At 38.1% G+C, this 18,578-nt stretch overlaps 1 protein-coding gene across 8 annotated transcripts in view; it reads left to right on the top strand.

Annotated features, from left to right (window-relative positions):
• Positions 1-18,578, top strand: part of GAB1 (GRB2 associated binding protein 1) — a 123,884-nt gene that overhangs the window by 84,662 nt on the left and 20,644 nt on the right. For 6 of the 8 annotated variants that reach the window (XR_009259278.1, XM_058721284.1, XM_058721280.1 and 3 more), the window contains 5 exons: positions 8,420-8,645; positions 9,005-9,085; positions 12,654-13,255; positions 14,475-14,560; positions 14,740-15,043. Coding sequence is in view for 7 of the 8 variants with exons in the window: in XM_058721284.1 (XP_058577267.1) it covers positions 8,420-8,645; positions 9,005-9,085; positions 12,654-13,255; positions 14,475-14,560; positions 14,740-15,043 (1,299 nt within the window). In the remaining variant the exon portion in view is untranslated. The remainder of the gene's footprint in view (positions 1-8,419; positions 8,646-9,004; positions 9,086-12,653; positions 13,256-14,474; positions 14,561-14,739; positions 15,044-18,578) is intronic. The other 2 variants (XM_058721283.1, XM_058721286.1) reach the window with 1 other exon arrangement.

Here is an 18,578-nt window from a genome sequence, read left to right as displayed (position 1 = left end):
TTAAAGAAAAAATAAATAAGCATCGATAGCAGTTAATTTAGTTTTAAGAAGGTCAGGAAAAGCATAGGTAGTTTTAAATGGCTCTGTAATAGCTGATAATGTACCGAGAACTTTATTTTATACTTAGTGAAACATTTTCGTTGTATTTGTAGTCATAATCAGTCACAATGTCTGTTTTTTGCTTCATGAACTTACCAATATAGGGAGGGGCGCAAACTCCCAAATCCTTTTAAAATAGATTAGAATGCATTTGTCTAAGGGCGCCTGGGTGGCTCAGTCGGTTAAGCGTCCAACTTTGGCTCAGGTCATGATCTTGTGGTTTGTGAGTTCGAGTCCCATGTCGGGCTGTGTGCTGACAGCTCAGAGCCTGGACCGTGCTTCGGATTCTGTGTCTCCCTCTGTCTCTGACCCATCCCCTGCTCATGCTCTGTCTCTCTCTGTCTGTCTCTCTCTCTCAAAAATAAATAAACATTAAAAAAAAAATTTTTTTTAATACATTTGTCTTGAATGAAACTCTTAATTTGTGAATGTTTTATCTTCACAATATCAATAAAAGGGGAAGTTGTGAGAAAATTTCCAGTATTGTTAATCAAATTTGATGTATATAATGAGTTGGTTACCACAAACAGCTGTACTAATCATAACTCACTTTTATTTGTTCACATAACAGGCCGCTAAGGAGTTCAATTTGCCAGTGCTAAGTGTAGTTCATGAGCTATATCTAAATGCAACTACATTTGTTTTTGTAAGTTCTATAGTATAGAATTTTTTGCAAGTTCATCCTGGCTTTCTCCCAAATAGCCACAATTAGAAATGTCTTACTATGATGTTGAAGACTTGAGTGTCTCATAAATTATGAACTTGTAAATAAATTAGTAGGTCATATATCAGTGAAAGATGAATAGTCCTTCATTGCGTAGTATCTAGGAGCCACAAAAAATTTTTTTTCTATAATTTTGATTTTTCATGCATGGTAGCAAAACTGCAAAAACGCTTCAAAGTTAACCACTGCATTTTATTCATTGGTAGTAGCTGACTTTGCTAGATGCCTTAACAAAAATCCACACATTTAAAGATTCAAACAGCAGAGAACTGCTATTATCCTTTGTGATCACATTCATACAATTTAATATGACAAAGTAAACATCAGAATATCTTTGTTCTTCCATTTGCTTTACCACCTGCTTTATATTCTCTTGCTTCTAAATAGATCTCCCCACCAATCACTAAATAATAGGTGTTTTTGTTTTTACCTAGAATCTGTCCCCTGAGCCCTGTGCTCTTCCCATTTCAAAGTTGAGTATGCTCTTACTCTTGGCTTAAAACTAATGACACGAAATCATTTTTCCCTATGCTTGTGTCAGGCAAGATGTGGGAAGAAATATCCTATGCTTGGGTATTACAGTCTGAGAAAATAACTATCCCCAGTCCCTATGAGAATAACTACTTTTTGCTGAAAACAAAAGGAAAGGGGAAAAATCTGACCTGTGTTTTGATTCCAGGAACCTCTCAAAATATCGTTACCATGTTATTTCCGCTGCCCCAGGTGACCACTGCTATTATTGAATACTCAGAATGCTGGCAAGCTGAATCTGTTTTTAAATTGTAGCTCATTGAACTGTGTGCGGTTCCTATGAATGCTTTTATTTAGCAGATTTGAGGGTAGAGACTAATTTTTGTTTTTCTTGGAAATGTGCAGATTTATTTTTGTTTCTACACCAAGGTGGAAGCTGTTAAATCTGCTTAACAAGTGCCAGGAAACACAGCCTAAGGACTCTAAACAGCTAACTAACTTGGCGCAATGGCTCCTGGTCTAATTTCAGGGTGCAAGATTAGAAAGTTGCCTCTTATCAATCAGTTGAGTTGCTTTTCTTAAAGTGCCCAGATAATAGTGGCTTAAAAATAGTCACTGTTTGATATTCTTCCCTTTAGAAAAGTAGGTAAACTAATGTAAGAATATACATATGCTCCCTTTTCCTGTAAAAGCAGTTCTTCTTAATTAGAGAACTGCTAGATTTATTTTTATTTACTTTTTATTCAGGTATGACGCATTACTGTCGAAGGTACAGATCTTAAGTATACAGTACAATATAGTTGTATACATCCATCTATATCTATATATAGAAACATAAATCTGTGTAACTGCCACTCAGAGTTAAAAAAAGAGAATATGTCCAGCCCCCAGAAGGTTTTTTTCACATCCTTCTTTCCAGTACAAACCCAGAAAAAATTTTTTTGATTTTGATTCTATAACCATAGATTAGTATTGCCTGTATCTGAACTTTATATGAGCAAAACCATTGAATCTGGCTTCTTTTTTCCAATAGAAGTCTGTGAGATCCATCCATGTAGCATTTAGTGGGAGTTCTTCATCTTGTGTAGCATTCCATTTCATGAGTATATCACAAATTATGGATCCATTTGAATGTTGATAGACACTTGGGTTATTTCTATTTTGATACAAATAAAGCTGTTGTGAGCGTTGTTATATATATCTTTTGATGGACATAAACCCTTAGTTCTTATGGGTAAATAGCGATGGATGGAATTGCTACATCATAGGATATGTACTGGTTGCTTTCCTACCAGCAGTGTAGGAGACTTCCAGTTACCTACATTCTCATCAACATTTGGTCTTGTCAGTCATTAATTTTAGCCATCCTCATAAATGTGTACTGGTGTCTCATTGTAGTTTTATTATTTATTTTTATTTTTGAGAGAGAGAGGGAGAGAGACAGAATCTTAAGTGGGCTCCACACTGTGCACAGAGCCCAACAGGGGACTGGATCTCACGACCCTGAGATCATGACCTGAGTGGAAATCAAGAGGTGGCTGCTTAACCCACTGAGCCACTCAGGTGCCCCTCATTGTGGTTTTAATTTGCATTTCCCTGAGGACCAGTTTAACTAGAGTTTATTCTGTTTTTGTTTTGTTTTCTTACACATTTTCAAGTGGCTGCTCTTGAGATCTTGATTCATTGAGTCTCCTGGAACGGGGCTCCAGCACCTAGATCTTTAAAATCCCCGCGGTGATTCTGATGACAGGATGGATGCCTCTGGATTAAGAATTAAGACATTTTCAGCACTTCCTAGGGGTTTATTTAAAAAGTTTCCAAGAGGGGCGCCTGGGTGGCTCAGTCGGTTAAGCGGCCGACTTCGGCTCAGGTCATGATCTCGCGGTCTGTGAGTTCAAGCCCCGAGTCGGGCTCTGTGCTGACAGCTCAGAGCCTGGAGCCTGTTTCAGATTCTGTGTCTCCCTCTTGCTGACCCTCCCCTGTTCATGCTCTGTGTCTCTCTGTCTCAAAAATAAATAAAAACGTTAAAAAAAAAATTAAAAAAAAAAGTTTCCAAGAATGTTTGCACAACCTATTAAGGAGATCATCAAAATAAAAAAATTTCTATTTGAAACACATTAAATAGATTGGGCTATGATTAAAGGTCTTCAATTTTTGAATAAATAAATTGAAATTGCAGGTTGCTTCACTAAAAATTGCAACTACTGATGTTTCTCGTTTGTATACATTTGTTAGATTTACCTTTACAAAATGTTCTTCTATAAAAAATGATGTGTTCTGAAATGAGAAAACAGTTACTTTAGGATTGATGTTAATTGATGCATAATCTTTGTCGATAGACTCTTAATTTGTTAAGTTAATTAGGCATAGATCCAATCAAAATGCATCTCTTGACAAAAAAAAAAAATTCTACAACAGACCAGGTAAATTAGTAATTAATAGAAACAGAGTAACCTTGACCTATTTGCCTGTTGACCTGTTTGTGAACATAAAGGTAAAATTTTTGCTGTAGAAACCAGAAAGTATCCTATCAGCAAATGTAGCCCAGCTTGAGAGAAAAGGATCTCATCTAGTCTCCTGACAAGGACATGAGCAACACTGCAGTTTTATTACCACATGCTAAATACAGTATGGCAGTAGTTACAAAATCAGAGGACCTGGTCATATTAACTTTGAAATATTCTCCTTATCAATGAGAAAGAGTAGAATTGCTTCCCTGGGCTTGAGCTCTTGTGCCTTTATATATATATATGTATGTATGTATGTACGCATGTATATATGGGTTACCTGGGTGGCTCAGTTGGTTGAGCATCCGACTCTTGATTTTATCTCAGGTCATGATCCCAGGGTCATGGGATCCAGCCCCATATTGGGCTCCTTGCTGAGTGTGGAGCCTGCTTAAGATTGTCCCTCTCCTTCTGCCCCTCTCCCCAACTCACACGCTCTCTCTCTCTCTCTCTCTCTCTCTCAAATTAAAAAAAAATTAAAAGAAAAAATATTATCTGTATATATTATTTTGACTGTTTAGAGGCATTACGTAGGCACCCGACTTCTATGAGGGACAGTAACACTAGGGCATTATGGTTCCAACCAGGATAAAACTGTGCATTAAGCCAGGGTCATGTGGACCAATTTATTATTTGTAGTTCTCTTCACATAATAATATACTTCTCTTCACCAAAATCTGGTTGAAGTTTACCTTACCAGTACTTGTTACCTTTCTAAGTAAAATTTAGTTAAGAATTTGCTCCAGCAGCTTATTAGGCCTTTAACGAATGCTAATTATACTCTTTATGTTTTTTGAATTAAGACACAGGAAATGATTTTACACACATAAGCAAACCCTGAGCTGATATTTGGTTCTCAGAAACTTGATACCAGCATTACTTAGAAAGAGCAGTAAGTTAGAGACCCAGGTGAGGCAGAAAACAACAAACGGGATCTGCTCAACTACTTGTCAGGCAGAATGGGGTAAATCATGTGTCTTTATAAAGTGGAACAGAAGTTTTTCAGACCAATTGGTTAACTTTGACCAGAAATGAGAGTACTTAGACACACTGCAATGCTTGCATTAAAATATGCAGAGCTGAGTATATAGTCAAATTAATATGAGTAAAACAGCCCCAAAGACTAAAACTTTGAAGATAGTGCATTATCTGAGCCAAAGTGGCAGAGCAGTGTTCCCTCTCCTTTTTAAAAAAATTGTTTTTAATGTTTTATTTAATTTTTTTGAGAGAGCACGAGCAGGGGAGGGGCAGAGAGAGAGGGAGACACAGAATCCGAAGCAGGCTCTAGGCTCTGAGCTGTCAGCACAGAGCCTGCCCCAGGGCTCGAACCCAAGAACGCAAGATCATGACCTGAGCCGAAGTCAGACTCTTAACCGACTGAACCACCCAGGTGCCCCGGTTCCCTTTCCTTTTTAAGTCCTTCATATGCCATCTTGTTTGGAATGGTTGGGCTTGCTTTTCATGGCTGTTTAAAGGTCTTTTCTTTCATGAGCTTGCTAGTGAACATAGTGGAAGTTCTCTCCAGTTCTTGCCTCTTAGAAGTAGATGCAAGCTTTCCCATATTGTGAACAAGATACTATATATTTTTTAAAAAAGAACCTTTGAATCCCAGTCTTTTTTTTTTTTTCCCAGAAATTGAGAGGATCTTGCATCTCTAAAGAGGATAAAAAACTTTAGTCATTCACAGGTAGAAGAAATGGAAGGTTAAAAACGAGATGGTCCCATTGTGTTAATAAAACAAGGTCAGACAAAAGGATTGCCTGGCTGGGTGATTCTTTTCCCACACTGAAGATGAATCACTGTGTTCATTTAGTGTGTAGCTATCAAGTTTAGAAAAAATATTACAGGAAAAGTGTATCTCTAAAAACATCCACCTGAGAAACTTACTTTAGGAGTTACAGTGGAAAATTAGGATTCAGACTGTTTTATTTAGTGATGTGTTTCCAGTGTTGAGTTTCATTTTGTTTTGGTCAGAACTAAAAATTGAATGGGATCATACGATTTTACCACACGTCTATGGCACAAAAAGAAGTATGTAAAATGTATTTGTGAATACAGCCTATAGGATATGGTAACTGCTTTCTGACCTCTCCCTCCCCCTTTTCTTCCTTGAAGTTGTATAGGTTTTTCTGAAAGCTCTTCAGAAAATATTTTTTCTGAAAATTTTTATATTTCAGGTAAATATTTTTCATAATTCTCTTAAGTTTAACAATGCACAAGGATTTACTGAGTCACTGATGTAAAATCCTCTTAACTAAATCTTTATATATTTGCAACTGAGTCAAAACAGTAAAACATTTCACAGAGTACATTATGTGTACTATTGGCAATCAACATCTATTAGATGTAATGAGGTATTTATGAGTTCCCACTGAAATTATGGCATTATGTTGTATAAATGTCCAAAAGAATATTTTTCTGTTCTCACCATTTTCTTTTCTCACCTTTCATAAATAAGAAGGAATTAACTCCTGGCATAAAGTATTAGATTTTATTAGATGAGCTTGTATGAAGACTTGACATTGCATGCAGCATAACAAAGAGAAAATGTTAGAAATTAGCTCAACTTCTATGTACTCAGGCCAAACTCTCCAAGTGAAAGAAGTCTTCATACTTAAATTAGCACCTAGTAGGGCTGACATAATGCTTGAGCAAATTCCAAACTGCACTTGCAGTTGAATGGATCTTAAAGATTTGGGAGTGCCCCTTGCCTTAATCTCTTCCAGCATGACATAGAGAAAGTGCCTAGTGGGGCACCTGGGTGGCTCAGTTGGTTAAGCTGAGTCTGACTTTGGCTCTGGTCATGATCTCACAGCTCATGAGTTTGAGCCCCGCATCCGGCTCTGTGCTGACAGCTCAGAACCTGGAGCCTGCTTCAGATTCTGTATCTCCCTCTCTCTCTGCCCCTCCCCTGCTCACGCTATGTCTCTCTCTCCTTCAAAAATAAGCATTTATTTATTTATTTATTTATTTATTTATTTATTTATTTATTTAAAATAAACATTTAAAAAAAGAGAGAGAGAAAGAAAGAAAGTGCTTAGTGAGTTTCTGCTGGGTGAATGAAACAGTTTAAGCATCTACCACCTGTGGGGCACACTGATGCATAGGAGTTCTGATCCTTTGTGTTTGTTTTGGGGACCCATAAATAAAGGTAAGCTTATATTTAGCCATACTAATGTGTTTATTCAAGCTTTATAATTATGAGCTTTTTTAAAAAGTTTATTAATTTTGAGAAAGAGCATGCATGAGGGGGGAGAGAGAGAGAGAGAGAGAGAGAGAGAGAGAGAGAGAGAGAGAGAAGGAGAATTCCAAGCAGGTTCCACACTGTCAGCACAGAGTCCAGTTCAGGGCTCGATCCCACGAAGCCATGAGATCATGACCTGAGCTGAAACCAAGAGTTGGATGCTTAACCGACTGAGCCACCCAGGCGCCCCATGATATGAGCTTCTGTGCTTAGGAAGAACAGTTATAAAATATAAACTACATAAATTTTGCTGTGGTGCATATACAGATACTAAAGTTGAATACATAAAGACATTATCAAAACCATGTGGACTTATCCTGTAGTGTCTAGGGAAGCTAGAGCTGACATGTAGCTCCTTCCTGGTGAATTGACAGGTCATATGACCTCCCATTTGATTTTATTTGGTTGAACATATTAAAACCTTTACCACTTTTTAGTGTCTTTTAGATAATGTTTTGTTATTAAAAAAAAATCTCAGTTTGAAGCCAGCCTTTTCTGTTCTAACATAGACAGTAAATAAATTTGTTTATTCATATATGAGTATTTACCTTTTTCTGGATTTATAGTCTTATATTCCTAACCACACTAACAGAATTTTTCTTCTGGGTTCTTGAAAATTTACTTGGTTGTGTCAGTGATTAACGTGGGATTTTATCTCTAGGTTTTCAGTTTGTTTTCAGATTACTTAACTGTAACCAATTTAGCTAGTTTCATATATCTTCTCAGAACATTGTTGAGTGCTTAATAAATTACTCCCTCACTTGCTGACCCCTTTTGCCTGAAAATATTACAGAAACCCAATAAATGGTAAATGAGGCTATGAGCTGAGGGGAGAAGAGAAGCATTAAAGAAAATCTCTTTCCCTGAACATGAATCCCAGAATTAGAACTATTTCTCCTTAGTCTGCTGAGGAGTAGAAGGAAAAGAATGAACAGCAAAATAAAGATGGGGCGAAGAGGTGATCCTTGTGCCTGTAAATGCCACATAATAAAATGGGCCTCCTTGGAAAGTTGGCTTGGCATGGGAAACACTTTGTTTTTTTATTATGGAAAAAAATCTACCTCTGGTGCTACGATTATATAACATCTTCATTGCCAGTAGCCTCAAAACTAAAGATTGTTCAAGGCAAAGGGAACATGGCTTTATTATAACCTCTGGAAGAAAGAGCCTTACTCTTCATATCTCTTTGACAAGAGCCAATAATTTCTTGTACAAATGTTGCTGTATAGGTAGAATTTGTTTTAACTGACATTGTCATGGTTTATCACGCTCCTGTGTGTTTAAACAGTTTGTCTTCAAACTTTCAAGGAGCTTTATTTAAGAAACAGCCCTTAAAATGGGATAGACGATGACAGTTCTACTTTGGTGTTGCAGATCTTGTGAAGCCCCCTGGCAACTCTGCCCAGGCAGCAGCCGATTTACCTTTGGCGGTCAACACAGCACCGCCGTCCACCCAGGTAGATTCATCCTCCACTGCTCCACCTCCTCCCTATCAGCTAATTAACCTTCCACCACACCTGGAAACTGTTGGCATCCAGGAGGATCCTCAAGACTACCTCTTGCTAATCAACTGTCAAAGCAAGAAGCCTGAACCCACCAGGTAAATACCTGTGAGTGTGCGTGTGTGCGTGCGTGCGTGCGTGCGTGTGCACTTAGAATCTTGAAACTTTAAATTCTGATTTGAAGGCTTAAGAGAAACCCAACTATCTAGGGTTATAGTTTAGGCTTACTATATTTCAGGTTATATTCTCTTAATGGTTTCTGATATTCAGGAGTTTTATGGAAGAAACGCATTCTCTACTATCTTTGGCAAAGAACACTTGTACCTACAAGGCTCTTTTAGAAATCTGTCTCCTGTTTCATAGTCTTTGTTACAGACTCACAGTATTACTTGCTTAACAGATTTCACTGATTTATAAATGGTGATCTTGCTCCATTTCTTATGTGATTGTAAACCAGCCAAGGGTCATCTTTTGTTTCTGAAGAAGGAGAGGAATACCTACTACTAGAAGATTTTGAAAGCAAAACGATTCCATTGCAGTGAGTGTGTTGTGGTTGCTTTGGATCTGTGTGAGAAATTAATTATACAGGTAAAATTCCAATATAGCAAATTCTATGGGAATATATAAATTGGGTTTTAGTGAAATTTGATGAAATCTAATCAATCAAGTATATTGCTAAAAACCGTAAAACTTTCCAGTCATCGTACCTAGCCATGAAGCAGAGCTTACCTCAAGCTCTGAGTTTATACATTTTTAAGTAGAAACAAATCTATGGACTTCAGTGCTTGCCCAAAGGTATCATAAAGCCTTCCCCAAATCCTTGGTTTCCCCATCATCTCCCTTCCTGCTTCTTTCTTTTCTTCTAAGCTGTGCAGTGGTTTCATTTGATCACTCTTGTCATTTTCTGTTAATTGGAAGGCCAGAGGTAACAGAATTGGAGCCAGAAAATGAAGACCAGGGAACCTGTGTCTGCCATCAGCAGTGTGGTGGCAACTAGTGATGTTGGGGATATTTATGTCCTCACTTGAGGTATATAAAAGTGGGAATTACATAGTAGATGTGAAAGATGCTTTTTAAATGGAGTGATTGGATATTAAGCATTATTTTATAACAAAAAATTGTTGTGATTGTTTTCATGGAGAAAGTGACTGTTACGGGACTAAGATGGTACAAAGTGCTTGTTCAACAATTTTTATGTAGAATTTGTCAAGAACCACAGATTAGGTTGTTGTGAATGATTCCCCGAGATAATGGAATACAGACATTCCAAAGATGGGTTTCTAGATATTTGTTGTAATGGGATTTTACCTGTAAGAGCAAAAAAACAAAAACAAAAACAAACAAAAATCTTTTTATAAATCAATACTAGTTAATAATATCAAATTCTAACTTGATTTTGCTTGTTTGCTGTGAGTATTTAAAATTATACATTCGCAACTTTGTTACCTCTGCTACTAACTAAGATTTTATTTTATAGAGATTCACAATTATTTTTCAGTATCAACGTTTTAAAAGCCAATAGCTAAGTCACAGTTTTCAGTGCATTTTCTTGTTGTATGGTATCTTTCATTGATCTCATTGGTGTTATAGCTTTCCTGTTATAGTAGAAATTATGCTGAGAATCCCTGCTCAGATAGATTTTGTATCTATGTATTTCACAGAAGTGACAGTTAATTGACAGATATTTATGAAGTATCCACTATGTGCCCACTGTCTTGGTAGGTGCTGTGAAGGAACAGACTAACTACATAAGCCGCCTCAGATACAGTCACCCTCAGAGTTTACAAGCAAAGCTTATGAAGAAGTCAAACGTTAAGTGTCTGCAGGTGAAGACAGGAGAATTGCTTTGCAAACTCTTGTTCATCTGGCAGGACTCAAGATTCAGCTCAGACATCTACTCCTCTAGGAAACATTCCTCCAAACTCCCAGCCTGAACTAAATGCCTCTATGGGTTTTCATAGCATCCTGGTCATGCCTCCCTTTTATCACAGAATTGGAAATAGTTAGATATATATAGTTTATTGTTCGCTAAACCATAAGCTAGTCAAGAGCAGGGAACTTATTACTTGTGCTTCTAGCTTCTCTTAACCCACATGTTTGAATTAAATGAAGTGCAAATTTAGAATATGTGTAGATGCATTAGAAATTCCTAGAAGGGACAGTGCAAGTGTTCTTAAAATAGAAGGTGAAACGTTTCCAAGGAGGTGTAGGATTTGAACTATACTTGTTGGTGAGAGAAAAGGACCCTGTCATTAGCAATCTGCATAAAAAGCATTTGAGAGAAAGGCGAGGTGAGAGTGAGGGGCCAGAGGAAGCAAATGAGAGGAAAGCCTGCCCAGAGTAGAGGGTTCCACTGGGGGAGAGTAGGGGATAAGATAGGGCATGTCAGGTGGAGCCAGGGATGGTATAGCCTCAGCCAGGGATGGTAAGTGGAGTTGCTTGTGGGCTTTTTTTGTAGTTCCCACAGCCTGCTGGGACCTTTAACAGTATTTTCTCCAAATAGATGAGTGATATGAAAGCCATGTTCTGAAAATACTGACCTTATAGCAGCCTCGCAGTATGGTCCCTTGAGTTCACTGGAAGAGGGAGAAACTGGAGGAAGGAGGTCCACTGAGACTTCTTAGGAGGGTTCGGTGGTGTGGATCTTAGCAGAGACCCAGACCTGAACTTGGGGTGGGGACAGTGGGAACAGAGCAGGGAATAGTTACTTGGTTAGGAAGAAGGAGTCAGTGCCTGAAGGGGGATGGTGGAGATCAAAGAGCGTGAGTCAACGCTAATTGCCTTTTGAGCCTAGAGAATCTGGATAAAGACATTTCTTTTCATGGCAAGTCAGAAAGGACAATCAGTTTGAGAAGTAAGTTGAATTTGGCTTGGTATGCATAAGCAGGGTTAACACTGGGGTAACCATATAGAAATATATTTGAACAGTTTGAAAATATGGGACTCAAGAGTTTGGTGAGATGACGGGAGTCATCAGCATTCAGTGGAATGTGAAGTCATGAGAAAGCAGGGTTTTTAAATGGTGTGTGTGGTCAAGAATCAGAATCCAGAAGACTGGATTCTGTTGGCTGTTCCCGGGTGGAGACACGGGGAGAAGGAGCCAGTCAGTGAAACAAGGGAGTTATCAGCGAGGGAGAATGGAAGTGAGGATGTTACAGTATGGGTTCCATGACACCAGCGGTGGAGAGTTTGAATAAATACGTGTGATACGTAGTGCTAAGTGTTACTAAAAGATCAGGGAAGATCAGACCTTAAAGAACTCCCACAAGTTACATTTTAAAAGATTAAATTCAAGTTCCTACCAGACTTTAGACATCACTCACAAGAGGTTAAGTATCTAGTTAACCGTTAAGGAAGTGCAATGTGCTGGTATCATTAGCTTCATTTTGGCTTTTACCCAAATTTTGTGATACCACACAAAGCAAAGCCTGGAAATGTACCCAAAACATTAAATATACTCTAATGAGATTTCTCAAGGTTAATTATTTTTTGGAGTTGGCGAACTCTGGGCGTTATATTTTGATCGTCTTTATAGTATTCGCTGAGTGTTCGTTAAAGAAAATTAGTGGAAAGGAAGATATACAAACCTTTCAAGTTGCCACCTCCTTGTAGGTCACATTGAATTTATTCGATACCAGGAAATCATTAGACTTATAGTCTTGCAGACCAACAAATTTGCCACAGGTGGGCTAAAGAGCAATGGACCAGCTTGATAAACTGCATTGGCACGAGGTTTCTGCATGCTCGTCAGGGGAAATGATTTTCCTGGTGTCTATGTCTTAATCATTTACCTTTCTCAGAGTTTTGTACCTTTCTAATTCCAGTGCTTCAGGGATCATGGATTTAATAGGTGGATTTGGGGGTGTGGGCACGTACAGGGCAGGAATTAGGGAGAATGCTTTTGGTGGTTTTGTGGTGGTGGTTTTATTGTCTGGTGTATAATCATAAAAACTAAGGAACATTCATGCTTTAAATCTTATGGATCACAAAAAAATCTAATGAAAAAAGCCATGTAGTTTGATTGCTAAACTATAAATATATTTATTAAAATGTAGTCTTATGTCTTCACTGTGTTTTATTTTCTGTCATTAACAATTTTTATTTAGAACACATGCTGATTCTGCAAAATCCACCTCTTCTGAAACAGACTGCAATGATAACGTCCCTTCTCATAAAAATCCTGCTTCCTCCCAGAGCAAACATGGAGTGAATGGCTTTTTTCAGCAGCAAATGATGTATGACTCTCCACCGTCTCGTGCTGCATCTGTTTCTGTAGACTCCAGCCTTTATAACCTGCCCAGAAGTTACTCCCACGATGTTTTACCAAAGGTGTCTCCATCAAGTACCGAGGCAGATGGAGAACTCTATGTTTTTAATACCCCATCTGGGACATCAAGTGTAGAGACTCAAATGAGGCATGTATCTATTAGTTATGACATTCCTCCAACACCTGGTAATACTTATCAGATTCCACGAACATTTCCAGAAGGAACTTTGGGACAGACGTCAAAGCTAGACACTATTCCAGATATTCCTCCACCTCGGCCACCGAAACCACATCCGGCTCATGACCGATCGCCTGTGGAAACGTGTAGTATCACACGCACGGCCTCAGATACTGACAGTAGTTACTGTATCCCTACAGCAGGGATGCCACCATCACGTAGTAATACCATTTCCACTGTGGATTTGAACAAATTGCGAAAAGGTCAGCTCTAACTGGCTTCTACTGTGTTAGAAGTTAACGATAGAAAATCTGTTTATCTGAATATTTGTTCTTTTCAGCATAGAATGATGGTAAATGATAGTCCTTTTTTTCCTCAGCTCTGCAGTCACCCACTCATGTAGGAAGATGGCAGAGTCTCAGTAGATCCTTTAAAGGGTGTTTGTGCATGCAGCGAGTGCCTGTGTGCATGCTCTGCTGGAAGGGAGAAAGAGGTGGAGTTTTCCATCCCTGAAGAAGTATGGCCTTAGTAATACCTTCCTGCCTCAGGAAGTGTGCACCCCTCTTTCCTGCTTTCCCTGTATCCTGGGTGTGTAGACTCTAATGGGACAGAGGAGCAGGAAAAGGACCAGCCACAAAGCCTCTCCGAGTCATCCCTTTCCTGTATTTGTGTGCCATCATAGCTGCTTCCGTGTCACATCTGTTGGGCTCCGTTTCCTTCCTTCCTCGATAAGCAATTTATACGTTGTACCCAACGAGTATACCCAGTCCTAATGAGTTGTTTGTTTAGTTTTATTTATTTTTAAAGCTCTGAATCTTCTCTCCCCTTACCCTAGCCACTTCACTGTGTCCTATACCATCTCCTAGAGCCTGCCAAAAATTACAGACCTTGAGAGGGGAAAAATTCAGTCGGGGTTCCAATCTGAGGTTCTTAAAGTCCTAAAAAATAGAAGGCCAGAGTTTAAGAGGCACATACCCTATAAACTATGTGCTAACGTTTCTGTGTTTTGTGGTAGTTATCCACCTGTCCTAAAGAAAATGAAGATTTAATGCATCGTGAATAGTACTAATATGGATACTTTATTTGGCCATTCAATACCAGTTTTTAATTCCCTACTTGAAGTAGCTCTGTAATCTAATTATAGGTTACTGAGATATAAGTTAGGCCCAAGGTGGTGCAAAAGATGGGAAAATAGAAGTATTTCGTTTCTCCGTCATTAAATACCCATCTCATCCCAGGCTTAGACAATCATTCATTGCCGTAATCAAATGCTGGTACTGGTTAGCATATCAGTGAGTGTCTGTTTTCTGGTGGTTTAATGTGTCCATTCAAGATACTGTTCTGTGAGCATCTTTTTAAAAATCTGCGCATGTGCATGCTTACCTGCATGCATGTGTGTAAAGAAAGAGAACAGATCATTCTGAGAATCCTAAGAGATGGCAAAGATGGGAAGAAATGCTTATAGTTTGTTTTCTATTTTAGATGCTAGTTCTCAAGACTGCTATGATATTCCACGAACATTTCCAAGTGACAGATCTAGTTCACTTGAAGGCTTCCATAACCACTTTGTAAGTATAACTGACCTTGGTATCAAGTGTGTTTCATTGTCAGGATCTTCACACTTAGTGCCCTGAAACTAAATGAGATCATGAAATAAAAGTCCTTTCAGATCCATATGAATAGGTGTGACTTACAACTGTGTTTTCCTGTTTGATAATAGTTTTTGTTTAATGTATGTGTGTTTTAGAAAATCAAAAATATATTGACAGTGGGAAGTGTATCAAGTGAAGAACTGGATGAAAATTATGTCCCAATGAATCCCAATTCTCCTCCACGACAACATTCCAGCAGTTTTACGGAACCAATTCAGGAAGCAAATTATGTGCCAATGACTCCGGGAACATTTGATTTCTCTTCGTTTGGAATGCAAGTTCCTCCTCCAGCTCATATGGGCTTCCGGTCCAGCCCAAAGACCCCTCCCCGAAGGCCAGTTCCTGTTGCAGACTGTGAACCACCCCCCGTGGATAGGAACCTCAAGCCCGACAGAAAAGGTAAGAAGGGCCTTGGCATAGTGAAAGGGCCAGGGACTGCCAGCTTAGATCTGCACTTAACTGTCGTTAAATCCAAAATGGAATTGGGACTAGAAATTCTGAAGTATTTCATAGTATCTTAGTTATCAATCTGTTCATGTGCGGTGTTGCTATTTGTAGATTAATAATTGTTGTATGTTGATGGCCCAGGTGAGATTTCTGCCTCCTGTCTCTAGAGCAGAGGTTACAAACTGAAATACTCACAAGGTTTGGCAAGCAACAGGAGAAAATTAGCAGAAACTGGAATGCACTTGTCCATTCTAAATGGAATAACTAACTCCTTGGCTATAATCCTTTGTTGACTTGTGAAAATAATACGGGCCCATATGGGCAAATCATCTGATGTATCAAAAGAAGCCAAAAATTTTAGCACTTACATATAAGTATTATCTTTTGATTTTGGAGTTCGATCAGCTAGTTTAATTTAAAAACAACCAAATAAAAACATTGCAGACCAAACCAAACACTTCTATAGGCAAGATTGGTCTTTGACTGCTGTTTTGTAACCTCTTCTCCGGAATATAGGATATCAAATCAGATTTGAGATTATTAGTGCATTTGCTAAAATTCTTTAAGAATAGTGAGGTTGCTTGCACAATTTTTTCCAGTCTGTCCATATGACAACTTCTTAAAAATTATTCTGCCTTTGCTGGGTTATTATAAATGCTTCTAGTCTGTTCTCTCACACTGGCCCTCCTAAGTAACATAAAATTCTAAGGTAGCATGGGTTGCTAAGAACTCAGTATAAAAGAAAATTCTCAAACTGGTAATACATACCCAGGTTTTGGGTTTGAGTGGTTAAAACCCAGACAACTAGCAGTGCTGCAGCATGCTGTTAGTGTGATTTAATCTTGACAACCAAGTAAGTTAGTATACTGGCTCTGTGATAAGTTGGCACCAATTCTGGGGAATTCAGCACATTTGAAAAGTCTCATGTGCTGTATATAGCTATTTAAGAGCATGTAATATTTGTGTAAATTTCTCATTAACCTGGGTTTAGATCATTAATAATAATTCTAATTAAGTTCCAATTGTGGGGAACAGAGTGTGAGACTCACTCAGGGTATACGAAGAAAATGAGTTTTGTTTTATTTTGCCTTTAAGTAAATAAGGATGGTCCTGTGCTGAAATGAGAAAGTTACTGGAAACAGAGGCACTCCCAGGGGACTGTCCCTTTGTCCTGCTGTCTGCATTTCTGTCCTCTGGGAAGTCTTTGCATCTGCTTTGTTCTATCTCACATTATTTCCTTCTTTTCTGTTTCCTGTTCTATATCCTCTGCACAATTTTTTGCTTTCCTAGAGCTTTGGCCTACAGTGCCCCTCTGTGGCCTTGGTTCTGCCTCAGGGCCCCTTTTCAGTGCCCTTGCAGCTTCCACATCTGCTGCTAATTGCCTTGATCATTATTCACTCACTTTAGAGTGCTCATGGATAATCCGATTGCTGTTATTTGTCTTTTCACACCAGGCCATGTGATTAATTGCAGGCCAGCCCATACACTGGCTGCCACTGGTCAGCTGCCCACCTTTGGTCTCACAGCTGGAAAGATAACCATGCGCAACACCCACAGCCACCCAGACGGCCCCAGCAGCAGGGCCATAGTCAGGAATAGTTATCCTAGAAAGGGTGTGAGCATCACAGGCTTTTTATTTGACAACTTTTCCTTTTGCTTCTCTTTGTCCTCATTTGTCTTTAAATCTATTTAGACATTTTTAGTCATTTTCTTCTTTGCATACAATATGCAAAAGATCCCCTTATTTATATGTTAAAAAAGTTTTAAGATCTTTTAGTATTCTCTAGGTCTGACAGCTCGTGTACCCCATTTTATAATATGTATTATCCTATGTATATATCATGATAATATGGCATGTATGCTATGTATCATTTATATTACATATATGTATAATTATACCTCCCTATTTATATGGTGAAAGTACAGTATATTCTAAGTACATTAGAGATTAATTGCCCCAGTACTCTAAACCAACCTGAAGTGACTTTATAGAACAGAACAAAGTAGGTTCTTAGTTACTTCTGGAGGCTGTGTTCAGTCTTAAAAGTTAAGTGAACTATTGAGAGACAATCCTGAGTTCATTGGCCAGTTGCTTATTTGGTACCTATGCTTAGATACAAAATGAACTGAGAAAGCACCCAGAATAAAATACATAGTTTGGGCAAAATCAAGAAGAATTGGTTTAGCAAAACAGTAAAGAGATTACTAAAATCATAGTAATTTAAAAAAAAATAAGGTTTTGCTTTTCGTTAGTACTATTCTACTTTTTAAATAAATATACAAGAAAGGAAGCATGAGAGACTATTTAACTTGGCAGTTTGTCAACTCACTTTAGAAAGTTAAAGCGATTCAAGAAAAATATATTTTAAAACCCAAGTAAAGATCTTGGAGCAGTTTGTCTTTAAAAACTTAAGCTGTAAAACAAATGTCTTTTTTGTTCTTCTCATGAAATTCTTCTCATGCATAGCAGCAGATGAGTCTGTTTTACTTTCACATTTTGTGACATCAGATGCATGTCTCAATCTATTGTTCTAGTATCTCTTATTAACTAAACTTCATAATTAGCAAACCGAATTCTATCAAATATTGCTTGATTCGTTTCAAAGCCCAATATAACTGGCTCAACACCCAATATAACCAATTTCTGTGATTGTCTTCTTTGGAAGAGTCTGCAACAAATGAGTGACATTCTGGCCTTGTTTATAACCCCAAATATAGATGTCAGCTGCTGTAGTTAGCAGTTCAGATACGTTTTTCAAATACTTCTGAGTAACTGAAGCTTCAGAAATACATAGATGTTAACATTTATGTTTAATGTATTTTCATGGACCCTTTGCCCGTCACCCAACTTGTGGTAGCTATATTTTCAGCCATACTATTTCTGTCATGATAGTATTTGTTTTGAACCAAGTTTTGGGTATATTAATAGAGGAGAAAAAGCATAATTTATATAGATTGTATTAAATATAGAAGATCATATGAGTCATTGTAAATGCAGAGCAAATTGTTTTGATTGCTTCAACTAAAATTTATATTTTACTTGAAAATCAAGTTTATAAAGTTTTAGAAATTTCTGTATTTATTGTGGCTTCTCTTAAAGTAAATCATTACATGAACCTACCATATTTAATCACTGTACGGACCGAGGTCCCCCCTATTTCCATCCAGTCTCCTTCTAACATGACGTGGCAGCCATTTGAGCCTCAGATGCTATCTTTATAGTTTGTTTTCTTCAGCTTTGTCCATCCATGGCTTTCTGCAGTAGTTCTGACCATTAGTTATTGTATTGATTTTGATTTATTTCTGGTATTTTTGTACATTAGTCTGATTAGAGTATCTTCAGGTCTTCACCTCAGTATAGGTGAAGACTAGTCCAGATCCAGAAGACGAGTCCCAAGGATCTTCCCTTGATGGATCTTTTTGGCACAGTTGACATATGGGCTCTAAATGTTTTTTCAAGAGATCTTTTAAAGTTTTTGACTGTGAT

This window comes from Neofelis nebulosa, chromosome 3 (assembly GCF_028018385.1).
Source record: "Neofelis nebulosa isolate mNeoNeb1 chromosome 3, mNeoNeb1.pri, whole genome shotgun sequence".
Classification (NCBI taxonomy): Eukaryota; Metazoa; Chordata; class Mammalia; order Carnivora; family Felidae; genus Neofelis; species Neofelis nebulosa.
The sequence above is the reverse complement of the archived record's forward strand: the minus strand, read 5'-3'. Positions and strand labels throughout refer to the sequence as shown.